Source organism: Neovison vison, chromosome 10 (assembly GCF_020171115.1).
Source record: "Neovison vison isolate M4711 chromosome 10, ASM_NN_V1, whole genome shotgun sequence".
NCBI classification, from domain to species: domain Eukaryota; kingdom Metazoa; phylum Chordata; class Mammalia; order Carnivora; family Mustelidae; genus Neogale; species Neogale vison.
The window spans coordinates 4228706-4241842 of NC_058100.1; the positions used below are offsets into that span (position 1 = coordinate 4228706).

The 13137-nt window shown below is 42.8% G+C and overlaps 1 protein-coding gene across 1 annotated transcript; it reads left to right on the top strand.

Moving 5' to 3' along the window:
- The first annotated feature begins 1927 nt into the window (after positions 1 to 1927).
- LOC122918061 (olfactory receptor 10J1) lies at positions 1928 to 2884 on the top strand. The gene has a single exon (XM_044266217.1). It carries the CDS (start codon positions 1955 to 1957, stop codon positions 2882 to 2884), a length of 930 nt encoding a protein of 309 aa, XP_044122152.1. The 5' UTR covers positions 1928 to 1954.
- Positions 2885 to 13137: the final 10253 nt, after the last annotated feature.

Consider the following 13137-nt stretch of genomic DNA (forward strand, 5'->3'; position numbering starts at 1 on the left):
CTCTCAGGATATCTTCAGGGCATGAGCCCCAGGAGCCCAGCTGGCTGCTCCTGGGAGAGCATCTCTGTGGCTGTGAAGACTTCCCACAGAGGCGCCATCGGTGATGTCTGCAACACTCCAGCTCCCGCCATTCCCACTACAGCGTGTGTGCCTGCTGCCCTCTCAGCCTCGCCTGGGATGGGCCTCGCTCTTGGTCACCGGACTCGTCCCCGCACCTGCCCACCGGGGCCGCCTCCAGACTGGCGCGCCTGTTGCTACTCAGTGCTAAGCAGACAGATGTAAGTGCTCTTCTGAAGAGGAAATGAAAAGGAGCTTATTGCCCATGGGCTGGCTTTAATTTTGTGGTTTAACAGCTCTGATCAGCATCTTCGTAAGGTGGTGCTCAGTCTTCTTCCCCTTGAGTTCTGTGGAAGAATTACAGGCTCCCAAGGGTTGAGGATGTTAGCCAGGTCAGAGCACCATCCTACCGCCTTACGACAGACAGACATCAGCCAGCTCAGAGGTCACCCTAGCCCAGAGGTTCTCAGGAGAAACCCTACTTGGTATTTGGAACAGGCCAAGTCTTCCTCCGGTGGGACCGTCACGTGGACAGCAGGACACGAAGTGTTATTATTTGTTGGCAGCACCCGTGTCCATCATTAGAACACTCAGGAGCTGTGGCTCAGGAGTCATGTGCCTCCCCACGGACTAGTTTCTGCTCAGATGCCTCACAGAAGATCAGTGTCTTTAGCCACATATTTTGGTGTCAAATGATTTTTTCTCTTCAGAGATTTCTTCCGTTGCAGCTTTACTCTTAGCATTTTTAGTGTAAATGATTAACAGCTGGTAGCCAATGTCTTTTAAGTAAATTTTTATAAACTTGAAGGAGGTCTCCATGCCTACTAACTTTCATCGCTGATGTGATTTACTTTATGTAAAGAGTCTTTCTGAATATGCATAAGCAAATCAGAATATAATTTAAGTACCCTACAGGAACTTACTGTCTAACGGGACAAAAAATGTGAAATATTACATAAATTGGACTGAGCCCCATCCTTCAACACAATGATGTATCTTTAGTCTAACTCTGTTTTTCATATTCAGGGTCTGCTTTATCTTTAGATGAGAGGCATGAATTTGCTGTGTCTTCTGTTCTGTGCCAACTGTTTACCTCTGCAGAGAAGGTGTATGCCTACTAAGTTGTAGCAGTTATAAATTTGCCTTTCAGTTGAGGAAAGCAAAGCTGAAACAGAGTTTACCATGTAATGTGAGCCAGTGCTGCAAATCGTCAGTGGTCTTCCATCACGTAGAAGACAGTGGTCGGTGAAGACCTGCCTTTTCCTCCTTGAAAACAAGATGACCCTTTCTGAGTTGGCTTTGCTTCTACTTCCTAAAGGATCAGCAAGGGTATGAGTCAATCTTGGAAAGGAGGAGGAAAAAAAGTCTCCAGTCAATCCTTAAGTTGTTTTCAATTCTCTAGTTTATCCATAATACAGAGCTGGTGAGACAGGCAGACGTGGAAGGTGTGAAATTTCACATTTGTGCACGGACAGTGTGGTCCCAGCAGGGAGATGATCATCCACGTACACTGAGAACAGAATAGCACAAGAGGGGTTGATGTACCGACTGCCTGCATCAGCCCTTGAGGAACAGGGAAAGATGTAAATAAGAGGAGAAAAGGAGAAAGGGCATTCCAGATGTCAAAGAAGAGAAGTAGGGTGAAGTGGGAATGTGTGTAGTTATGCTGTGGGAATATGACCTAAAAATAAATAAGGAATCTGGGATGCATAGGAAATGGTGATAGATGGCCACAGAGAAAAAACATTTTAAATAAACCCAGAGATAAACTTTAATGCACTGGGAAATATATCCCCAGGTTTGCAGCTGAGAACCAAGTTCAATCAATTTGCTTCAACAGCCTTGCTGAAATTATGTACCTTCTGTTCTTCCACATTTCAGATTTAGTGGCCACTCTATGGAGAAAGAGAACCATACTCTCATCATGGAGTTTATTTTCCAGGGGTTTTCCAGCTTCCACGAGCACCGGCTCACCCTTTTTGCCGTGTTCTTGGTGCTGTATGCCTTCACCCTGGCAGGCAACGTCATCATCGTGACCATCATCCGAACTGACCGTCACCTCCACATGCCCATGTACTTCTTCCTGAGCATGCTGTCTACTTCAGAGACTGTGTACACCTTGGTCATTCTCCCAAAGATGCTCTCCAGTCTTGTGGGGATGAACCAGTCCATCTCACGGGCAGGCTGTGCCACACAGATGTTCTTTTTTGTAACCTTTGGCATCACTAACTGCTTCCTGCTCACAGCCATGGGCTATGACCGCTATGTGGCCATCTGCAACCCCCTGAGATACTCAGTTATTATGAACAAGAGAGAGTGTATCCAGCTGGTGGGGGGTGCCTGCAGCATTGGGCTGGTTGTAGCCACGACACAAGTGACATCTGTGTTCAGGTTACCCTTCTGTGCCACAAAGGTCGCCCACTTCTTCTGTGACATCCGACCGGTGATGAAGCTCTCCTGCATTGACACTACCATCAATGAGATCCTGACTGTGATCATCAGTGTCCTGGTGCTCGTTGTTCCCATGGGGCTGGTCTTCATCTCCTATGTCCTCATCATCTCTAGCATCCTCAAGATTGCCTCAGCTGAGGGCCGGAAGAAGGCCTTCGCCACCTGTGCCTCCCACCTCACGGTGGTCACTGTCCACTATGGCTGCGCCTCCATTGCCTACCTCAAGCCCAAGTCTGAGAACACCAGAGATCAAGATCAGCTGATCTCTGTGACCTACACAGTCATCACCCCCCTGTTGAACCCTGTGGTGTACACCCTGAGGAACAAGGAGGTCAAGGATGCTCTGCTCCGGGCCATGGGCAGGAATCCTTCCTGACAAGATGGGAAACATTCTCCTAAGGCTCTTAGCATCTACTCTCAGCAGGATTAGGAGTAGAGCCATGTGCCCTGGACTCCCAGACACCTGCCCCACAAGAAAGCAGGACAGAAGCAGCATCCAACTGTGAGTCAGAAAACTATAAAGCCCTTGGACAAAGCATTAGCATTGGTTTTGTGGGTAAATAGACAAAGTAGGACAGTAATTGCCTGAAGAAAGTTCAGGAAATAGTGTGGATCCAGGACTTTTCATTGACCTTTTGGTTTCTTATGAAGGCAACAGAGAGGAAAAGCAGAACCCATGGTATGCTTATTCCCTACAATTCCTTCTTACTTAAGAACAAGAGGATTTCTCAAACTGGACCCTGTTAGAAGCTGTTCATACATCATATGTCAAGTAAAAGTGACCATGTGGCTAGGGAGAGGGGCCTATGAATGGGAAAGCAAAAGAAAATATATTTCTTCCCTTGGCTGCTTCAATTTATCTTGGTTTCTTGCAAAACTGCTTATTAAAGATGGTGATTGACTATATAGACAGTTTAATTAGAGAGTCTCACAATTTTAGACCTTGTCAGTCTTAAGGGTACATTCAAAGATCCTCCTGGGTTGGTTCTGCTGTTGTTAATTCAGACACCATGTAATGGGTAGTAGCAATGAAGGGGCCATGTCCTGCATTCTGGAGAAGACTGATGAAAAAAAAAACCCACTTGCCTGATTTCAAGAAGCTCAAACTCCAGTGGCAGAGATAAACATTTAAAAGTATAGTTCCAGTTTTGGGGGGAATAGGTTGTATGATACAAAAGATGGCAAGAGGAGTGGAGGAGGGGAGGAGGGGAAGGAGAACACACGTTGGAGATGTTGGGAAAGTCTTAGGGATGGGGACCTGCAATGTGAACTGACTTTAGAACCTTTGTAGGAGAGTGCCTGGTGAGCCGTGTGTTGGAGGAAAGGAACCCCAGAGAGAAGGAAGAATGTCTTCACAAGTATGAAAGAGGAATGTTCAGGAGGTGAAAAAATAGCATCTTGACACCAAGGGACAACGGGGGAACGTAGAGGGAGATAGGACCAGAGGTGGAGGCTAGGGTCAGATTCTGAGGGCTTTATTCACCAAACTAAGAAATTAGCTTTAACTTTCAAAAACAATGGAAATCACCCAAGATTCAGGAAAACTAGGATTCAGTATAGGAGGCATCTGCGTGAATCGTTGCCATCCTTCATGTCCTTGCACAGCTCCACTGAGACGTGTTCGAAGTTTTAAGGATTTCTACACTCTAAGCCAAGAAAATTAGGGGAAACGGGATGTGAGTAGAGTATTTGGAGGTAATACACAGAAATAACTATGTATGTGTGATGAAGCTGAATCCTGCCATCAGAGCACAGAGCAGAGCTGATCAAGGAGTATCATACAGATTTAGAGTTTGAGGCTCCAGTGAGTACCCAGGGAAGGAAAACAAGGACCTGCTGTTGAGTCAGTGAGTGAGTGGATCTCAGACACGGGGCACCGTGGCCCCAGGACACACCTTCCACTAGAACTCAGGGGCTGATTCATCACTCAGAAAAGCCTTTCAAAGACCAGACAGAAACCCATACAGCACATGTATCTGCTCTCCAGACCACAACAGAACTACCATACCACTCTTAGGATCAAGAGAAGCAATGACAAAAATCAAACTCTGCATATGGTTCTCTAGAATCTACAGTGGCCCTGAGGAATTAGGAGAAGTCATTAACTGGCAAAGGACGGAAGAGAATGATTAAAAGCAACCCCATGCAGGTGAAGGGCTTGCCAGTCATTCAACCACCACTCATGGAGTCATTTTTCTATGCCACATATTGTGCTAGACATGGGACATATCAAGAGAGGCCCTGCACCTGCCCCGAAGGAGGGAGCTCCCAGTCTTGCAGGGAAGATGGGCTTCTGTGGAACTCACCATGCAACGTGACAGAAAAACAAACAAAGTGTGCTTCACATTTAATGACAAACATCAAGGCCTTGGGATATTTTTTTCTGATATACATAAAGTTCTATCTCCTCGGGCAGAGGCAAGAGCCCTGCATGCAGCAGTTCAGTGAAATAAATGTGTGTTCCCTGGGCACTAGGCTTTTGTTGTGTGTGGGTGTGGCTGTCTCTAGGGGCCAAGGGCTGTGCAGCTCTGGCTCAGCATCACTCAGAACACCTGATGACCATGGACTTCTGGCACATGGGCCACCAAGGTTTTTCGGAAACCTTGTCTAAAAGGAACAGCTTCACAATGAGACATCATGGAGCTCAAAGTTTCAACAGCCCTTCTGACCCACGGAGGAACCAGCCACACAACTTTCTCTGATCTGCTCAATGGTCCCAGCACTCACAGAATATTTGGCTGTGTTTGCCACCCTTCTAGCTCCCTGGGATTATTGGTCACTGTTCACTATGGCAAACACCATTCCATAGGTGCTGTCTTGCCATCACTTTTCCCAATCATTATTCTCACTGGGTTCTTAGAACAACCCTAGGAAGGAGGCAGGGATGAGGCTCTCTGCTGTACAAATAAGGCTAAATTTGAAAAGAAGGTGAAAACAGAACTTGAGTTTGTACCAGCCAACAGACATTTTCTGTTTACCCAGAGTGTAACATCACCCAAGGGCAATTCACAGTACAGCTAGGGATGTGCTAAAGAATTCCCTAGAGCCTCAGAATTCCCAAAGAAAATGAGACCTTGTCACTAGAGCTTTTTCCAGGGAACGATTTACATCCTGTTGTAAGGGACACCAGGGCCTCACCCTAGCCAATCAATGGGCACCCCAGAGGAAGTGTGTCTCTGGCAGAAGTTCAAGCTGTAACATCTTTTTCATGAGAAACCAGCTAAGACTTTAGACAACTTGGGCATCCACTTTCTCCAAAATAAAAACAAATCAGAAAAGTATTTAGAGCTCCAGAAGCAAGACTGGCCCTCAGTTGAGAGGATTAGGTCTGGTGCTAAGCACTGAGAGTAGATTAGTGAATCCTGCTGAATTTCTGACCTCTAGACAGATTTATATGTATATGTAAAAGGCAAACCTATAGAGACTGTGCACAAATCAGTGGTTGTCAGAGGTCTGAGAAGGAGGGAAGGTTGCAGAGAGGAAGCACAGGCAATTTTTTTAGGGCACTGAAACTCTTCTGCATGACACTATGGTGGTGGATACGACACTACGCATTTGGCAAAACTCGTAGAATTCTGCAGTAGAGTGAACCTTAATGTATGCAAATGAAAGAAGAATCATTTTAGGAGATTGAGATCCCAGAATAGAATTCAGGCTGAAGCAGAAGAATGTAACTGTATTACAAACACACAAAACAACCCCACTGAAGGGGGTAGGGGCAAAACGCTGACCTCGAGAACTCTGGAAATGAGCAAAGTCTATGAAAACTAAAAGCAAAAGGAACTCCACAAAAGCACCATCTTCTAATTTTTTAAAGTTGTTACCCACAGGGGTCCAGGTTAACAATCCTTCCAGTGCTATAAAGGTATACTGGAACTGAACCATATGAAAATGGATAGCAGATGGTGGAAACCAGGTTTTCCATGGTTTGTGTGGGACGTTACAGACAAGCAAGAGGAGAAGACTAGAAATGATCTCTGTGGTAATGGATTACAGAGACACAGATCTTGGTTTCTAATACCGCTCTCCAATAAAAGCAGCTTGGAATCTTGGACAAAGAGCTATCCTGAACTAGGGCAAGAACTAGGGCAAGATGAGCCTGAAGCATCCTCTAGAGCCTGAAAACACAAATGTGATCCAACAACTCAGCAGTCTGGGGCTGCCAAAGGGACACAATGGCCAATGCTAGAGCAATGTGAGCAAATGAGTAGTACCAGATTACACACCAAAAGATAAAATATATCTGAGTCCATACTGATGTGCTAGAAATACATGGTAGAGAGTAGACAAGTCTTTTGGGAAGAACTCCAAATAATGTCTGTACTCTACTCTCGAGGAGGTGGAGCATAACTGTATTAAGAGTAACTTGCAATGCACATAGTGACATCCTTCCAAAGGGTACAGTGGGGAGGCGGGATATAAAGAGTAACTTATTTCAGAAACCTGTAAAACCACCTTATCCAGGCAATCGAAATTAACATCAACAGAAGTCTTCTCTGTGGGCTTCCTCCCCCAAACTATAATCCCTGGTACTTTTTTCTCTGAAGTCTACTTTACCTGTTATTAATATAGCCAGTCCTACTTTCTTCTGATGTCTACACTATTGTTATTTTTTTTCTACCAGCCTATATCACATTAAAGTTACTTTCTTGTGGAAAGTATATAGTTGGGTCATGTTATTAAATCCACCACACCGATCTGTTTTAAGGGGACCTATTTAGACCACTTGATATAATTATTGACATGTCAGGGTGCAAAGACATTTTATTTTGTTTTCCTTTTCATGCCTTTCTATGGGTTATCTGAACATACCTTAAGATTACCTTTTGGTTTTTCCATAGTTTGTTTGTTTTTGTTGTTGTTATTGTTGTTGTTGTTATTGTTGTTTTGGTTTTTAAGATTTTTAGGAAGAGCACAAGAAAGTGAGCAAGCATAGGGGGAAGGGCAAAGGGAGAAGGAGAGTATCTCAAGGAAACTCAGTGTGGAGCTCAGACCCCAACATGGGGCTCCGTCTCATGACCTGAGCCAAAATCGAGTGGGACGCCTAACTGACAGAGCCACCCAGGCACCCCTTTTCATGGCATTTTGAGTGGGTCTCTTCATTTGGCTTTTCTAGTGACTGCTTATTTGGCTCACTAACAAGGAATGGGGTGCTAGGTCATAGGATAAGTGTGTGTTTAACTTTATAAGAAACCGCCAAACTGGGGGCGCCTGGGGGGCTCTGTGGGTTAAACCCTCTGCCTTTGGCTCAGGTCATGATCCCAGTGTCCTGGGATCGAGCCCCACGCTGGGATCTCTGCTCAGTGGAGAGCTTGCTTCCCCACCCCTCTCTGCCTGAATCTCTGTCTACTTGTAATCTGTCAAATAAATAAATAAAATCTTAAAAAAAAAAAAAGAAAAGAAAAGAAAGGGAACCGTCAAACTTTTCCAGAATGCCTGTAACGATGTGCTTTCCCAATATGAAAATCCCTGTGGCTTTGTGTCCTTGTAAGCTGCTGATATTGTCATTTTTAGTTTAACCATTCCAGTAGGTATACAGTTACACTAGTGTTTTGACTTTATATTTATCTAATGGTTAACAAGGTTGAACAGCATTTCATGTGTTTATCATCCTTATATCTTTTTGGTGATAGGTCTGATCAAATATCGTGTCATTTTTTAACTGGATTGTTTTCCTGCTCTTAAATGTTCAGAGTTCTTTATATACTCTGGATATAAGATCGATTGTTAAATAAGTTATCTTCAAATATCTCATTCTAGTCTTTTGCTTGTCTTATTTCACAAAGATTTTTAAATTCTGAAGTTCAATTTATTGATTTTGTCTTTTTTTTAAAAGATTTTATTTATTTATTTGACAGAGAGACAGACAGTGAGAGAGGGAACATAAGCAGGGGGAGTAGGAGAGGGAGAAGCAGGCTTCCTGCCAAGAAGGGAGCCCAATGCAGGACTCGATCCCAGGATCCTGGGATAATGATCTAAGCTGAAGGCAGACGTTTAACGACTGAGCGGGGAGCTTGCTTCCCCTTCAGTTCTATCTTTAATGTTTTTGTATCGTATCTAAAAACTGCTGCCTAACTCCAGTTCATGAAGATTTTCTCCTGAAAGTTTCATAGTCTTAGGTTTTACACAGACAGATCTAGAATACATTTGAGTTTAGAATGTTAAATGTTTAGAATACATTTGAGTAAACACAGAGGTTTAGGTCAAGATTCATTTTGTTTTACATATGGATAGCCAATTATTACAATTTCCTTTTTTGAAAAGATTATCCTTTCTGCACTGAATAGCTTTGACATCTTTGTCAAAAATCAGTTCTACATATTTGTGTACTATTGACTGTTCCCGTTCAGGAACCTGACATGCTTAAGATCTAACCCCCTATACACACAAGTGCATACATCTGTGTATTCAACTTCTGTGTATTGCTTCCTTGTGTCATTTGGTTCAAATATGTCTAGGGATTTTGGCAACAGGCCCTATGCTGACTTCCACTGTGTCCTTGTGGCCTCAAGAGTGGAGAAACTTTCCCAAACTGCATCGCTCCCTATTACCTGACAACAGAGACAGACTTGCTTATGCGTAACATTGCCCCTGAAACCAGCTGTCTCACAGCCCCTCTTCCAGACATCACACTAGGAAACAGAAAACGTGCCTCTCCAGCCTCCTCCTTCACCCTCCTTTCTCTCTCCCTGTATGAATCACAAAAGTTCTATCACAAAGTATTTTATGCGAAGGATTCTTGTAGGCCTGACCCTGACATGTCTGAATCCCAGTGGCAACACAACTAAGCCTTAAACGGAGACCCTTACACCACATTCAGACTATTCTTTCCATGCTTTCATAATGTCGTCAATAATGAGATGACTGGAACCTGAACGAAAATGCTGAGAGCATGAATGGAGGGAAAAGTGTTACATATTACATGAGTATCACAAAGAATAAATCGGGCTCTGGTCCCAGATTCAATATGGAGCTTGAAGAAGAGGACAGAATGCAAAATCACTCTTCTCATTCTCAGTAGAAACAGCATGAGGTGATTCATAAAAATATGTAATATGGGCGAGTTCAGTTGTAAACACGATGGATTTGAGGTGCTTGTGAAGACTTTAAGTGGAAATAATCAGCAGAAGTTTGGAAATGTAGGTGAGAACCTCTGAGAATAGAGAGTGGGGAGCCATCCATAGAAGGTGAGGAGTCAAGCTGTGGGAATAAAGGCTTTCTCTGAGGGAGAGGTCACCCAGAGAGAAACGGAAGGCTGAGGACTGAGACGTGAAATTCACGAGCAGCATTCTAGTGGCTGATTGAAGACCAGGTGGCAAAAGGGGTCCACGTCAACTAGAAAAGGTCTCATTGAGAAGGAGCAAAGAGCCTTCCTCCGCGGCAGGCATTACACTAATTTCAGTTTTAACGTAGGCAGTTTTTCGTTTCCTGTCGGTATTGTTTTGTGTATTTGCACTGCTGCTGATGCTCCGTTGCCTCACAATCTACCTCCCTTTGCCTGGCTTTCTCCTCCTTCAAGAAGACTGAAAGAACCTTCTGGGGCCTGGGGCCTGGGAAAGCCAGAAGACAAACTCTGCACAGATACCAGTAATAGGATATCTTGTAATAATCATTCCCAGTGTTACCTTTTCAGGAAAGATCATCCCGACTTTCAGCATATTGCTACTAAAGCTTTTGTGATTCTTTGCATCAACACACAGCTGTTCCTTTTAAAACAATACAATAGGTTCCGTATATATTCAAGAATCCCACAGATCACAACACAAGGTTTTCAGAGTATTTCCTTTCTCAATTCTAAAGTAATGTATGCCCATTCTGGAAAAAAAAACAAAATACATGACATAGGGGTGATTTTAGAAGCCCAACTGGACATTCTAGTAAAGCACATTTCTTCCAGGCTTTGTTTTTTTCATTACTGAGATGATTTTATACAGAGAGTCACACTTTGCTTTTTTCACTTAATATAGTAAAAGATTTTCTCCATATTGTTGCAGACTCTTCATAAAGATAATACTTTAAAGCTTCATCATAAACTATCATATAGATGTTCACTCTTTTCTTCAGTCATTAGTTTTTAGCATTTGGACTGCCACCTCATTTTCTTCAGTACAAAAAAAAAAAACTAAGAAAATGTCGCTTCTATTTTTTAAAATAATCCATTTTGGCTCATCCTCACATGAAACAGATTTAATATGAATACCAGTTTCCGTAAAATGCAAAAATATGGTGTTCATGGATGCCCTGACGTGCAGGTCCTCTCTGCATGTGAAATCCCCACAGTGCACACAAATGGTCCGGGGTAACGAATGTGAACCTCGAGTTAATCCTTCTCCTTCAGTGCATTAACTTCAAATCTCTCTTCTAATAACTATTTCTCTTCCCTTTAAAAAAAATCATTCTAATTACTTTTAGTCATTTTGTGCCTTAACATTCCCCGGGCTTTGGATACGTACAGGTATTCCAATAAGGAGAAAGAACGTCTATCTTGCTTATAATCAAGTATTCAGATTGATATGCCTGTGGCTGTAAGCTGCTATCTGAAGGCATGTCTGCTCTTTTCTCCTGGGACTGGATTCTCAGGAACTGTGCATAATGGGACTTGGGTACGTGGCAGATAGTTATGATCAAGGACTAAAAATTTGTTGACAATTTATGAAAATTTTTCCAACCAAGTAATTTAAAATACGTAACATGGGTAGGGCATAGTTTCCAGACAGAGCTATAGAGGGTTTTCTCTAGGAACCACTTTTCCTGGGTCTCTCTTATACCAGATTAGCATTTGCTCTTACTGCCTCCTTCCTCACCCTCTCGGACCTCCCAAAGTTATAGTGCAGATCTGCGGTTTAGCCCTTTCATGGAATCACTGAGCTAGAAGAGACATGGAAATGATTTAGTACCTCATTTTATAAATGAGGTAGGAGAGTCTGAAAAACTTTAAGGGACCTGTCCAACAACACGAAGCTAGCCAGTCCGTGGCTGATTTGAAATTAGTGTATTTTCGAATGCTATCCTGCATCATAAAGATGGATAATTGAAAGTTAGCTGGAAATAATCTGCCCAAGGAAGGTAAATCACTCAGTGGGAAAATGCAGAATGAATTTGGGCTTTAATTTTAAATTTTGTTCAAAGTACAAATGCAAAAGATGAATAAGACAATAAGAGTTGGAACAAAGTCTGACTCATGATTCATTTGCCCTGCCCCAGCCATGATGATGGGTTGGAAGATGGGATCTTGAATCCTGACTTACTACTTTAATTACTGTGAATATGTTAATAATCTTCCCTTCCCAGCAATCTTCTCATGCTGCGTACTTGCAAGGGTTATGGGTTAAGGCATTTTTGTCAGGCCATAGAAAATTTATACATATTTTCTCTTACCCAGGATATAACTTCTAATATATTTTCAGAATCACTGTGATTCTTTAAGTAATTCTTCCCAAAACAAATGACACCTTCCCCAAGGTGACTTCTTCTCCATTATTGTTTACATAAATATATGGAACTTTAAAATGGCAGCTTGTCTTACTAAAAAAAAAATATAATAATAATAATAATAAAGAGAAACACAAAAAGGAAAAATCTTAAGTTTTGTTTTTTGGGGCATAAAACTACACAAGCCAGCACATGTTTAAAGGCAAGATACCTCTAGGTCTCCCAGTGTGATTAAGTACCAAGTACCCTGTTTTGTGCAAACTAGTTCACCATTAAATATCTATAGAAAGAAAGAAATATGAAAGGAGGAAAAAAGGAAGGACAGGAGAAAGGAGAAGATATTTGATCTATAGACAAAGATGGGGAAATAACCAGTATAATTGAAAGCTAACCATGTGTTGGACATTTGACTTATAATCTTATTTTGTCCTAACAAATAGAAATTTTATCTGTACTTAGCTGTTGAAGGAAATGAAGCTCAAAGTTATATACAGTTAAGGGACTGTGGAGAGTGATTCAAACTGTTACCTCTACACAGTGTTCCCTGTCTTCACGACCATATTTTACTTAGATTCCTCAAACAGCTTCCTAAGACGTCTCCTTAACTCCCATACCATCTAACGGCCACCACTCAGCAACTGGAACCTTGAAACAATGTAGATCAGACCCATCACCATCCCGATTGAGTTATTTGGGAGGCTTCCCTCTAGAGTTAGGATTAAGGGCCAACGTCTTCTCCAGGTATGCAAAGACCTGACCATTCCCTGTATCTCCAACGACTGACCTGACCATTCCCTGTATCTCCAACGACTGACCTGACCATTCCCTGTATCTCCAACGACTGACCTGACCATTTTCTGTATCTCCAACTACTGAGTCTTACCCCAGTTCACCCCCCTTCAGCACACCTCTTCCTTCTGTTCCAAGAAGACAAAGCATGAACCCAGCTTTGGGTCTGTCAACTTGCTATGCCCCCATGCTCTTTCCCCTAGATCAGGGAATGGCAAATCATGGCCTGTGGGCCAAATTCAACTCCTCTACCTCTGCCTGTTTAATAAAGTTTTATTGGCACACCCCACACCCATACTCTTACCTACTGCTGCACTTACACTGTAATGGCAGAGATGAAGAGTTAAGACAGACTACACAGGTGGTGAAGACTAAAACACTTACTATCTGATCTTTTTCAGGGAAAAT

Bases quoted from the DNA above. Each gene is read 5' to 3' on its own strand.
- LOC122918061 (XM_044266217.1), top strand. From the start codon at position 1,955: ATGGAGAAAGAGAACCATACTCTCATCATGGAGTTTATTTTCCAGGGG.